At 48.9% G+C, this 869-nt stretch overlaps 1 protein-coding gene across 1 annotated transcript in view; it reads left to right on the top strand.

Annotated features, from left to right (window-relative positions):
- The first annotated feature begins 586 nt into the window (after positions 1–586).
- Positions 587–869, top strand: part of LOC106321189 — a 2,159-nt gene continuing 1,876 nt past the window's right edge. Inside the window, exon 1 of the mRNA XM_013759503.1 lies at positions 587–842. Coding sequence (XP_013614957.1) covers positions 587–842 — 256 coding nt within the window. The remainder of the gene's footprint in view (positions 843–869) is intronic.

The following is an 869-nucleotide window of genomic DNA, read 5'->3' as shown; positions in this document are numbered from 1 at the left end:
GGCGGCTAGATTAGGGTTTTCACCTTTGCTTCATCTCGCCGTTAGTTGTACTTTTCCGGTAGCTCATCGAGCCACCGGCTTCCTTTCTGTCGCACTCTCTTCGTTTCCCTTGTAACCGACTGACGTTTTCTCCGACCATAAATAAGACGTCTTTGTTAAAACCCATATTTTCTTTATTACCGTTTTCCGATCAAACAGTTGGCGCCCACCGTGGGACCACTAGCAAAGTAACGTCAGAACTATGGTCGTTAACAACGACAGTTCTTCGTCAGGCGAAGCGGTTCATCAGGTTCATCTCGCGATCAACCGATAAGTGTCTTCCCTTCTACGAGCTACTAAGGGGCAACAAGAGGTTTGTCTGGGACGAAAAGTGCGAGGAGGCGTTCAATCAACTCAAGCATTACCTCACAACCCCCCAGTACTATCAAAGCCAGAAGCCAGCGACACATTGTCTCTCTACATAGCCGTCACATCCTCCGCCGTCAGCAGCGTGCTCATTCGAGAAGATCGGGGAGAACAGAAACCAATCTTTTACACAAGTAAAAGAATGACCGAGCCGGAGACGAGATACCCAACACTCGAAAAGATGACCTTAGCTATCGTCACCTCGGCCTGGAAACTGCAACCCTACTTTCAGTCGCACACGATTGAAGTACTGTCCAACCAACCACTCCGAACGGTTATGCAGAATACTAACCAGTCAGGACGGTTGACTAAATGGGCGATGGAGCTGAGCGAACATGACATCGTGTATAAGAATCGCACAGCAGCAAAGTCACAGGTCCTTGCCGACTTCTTGATCGAGTTAACACCAGAGCTGGAGCAAGACCTCATCCTACCAAGTTTAAACTGGATCCTACACGTCGACG

Source organism: Brassica oleracea, unplaced genomic scaffold (assembly GCF_000695525.1).
Source record: "Brassica oleracea var. oleracea cultivar TO1000 unplaced genomic scaffold, BOL UnpScaffold01295, whole genome shotgun sequence".
NCBI lineage: Eukaryota > Viridiplantae > Streptophyta > Magnoliopsida > Brassicales > Brassicaceae > Brassica > Brassica oleracea.
The sequence above is the reverse complement of the archived record's forward strand: the minus strand, read 5'-3'. Positions and strand labels throughout refer to the sequence as shown.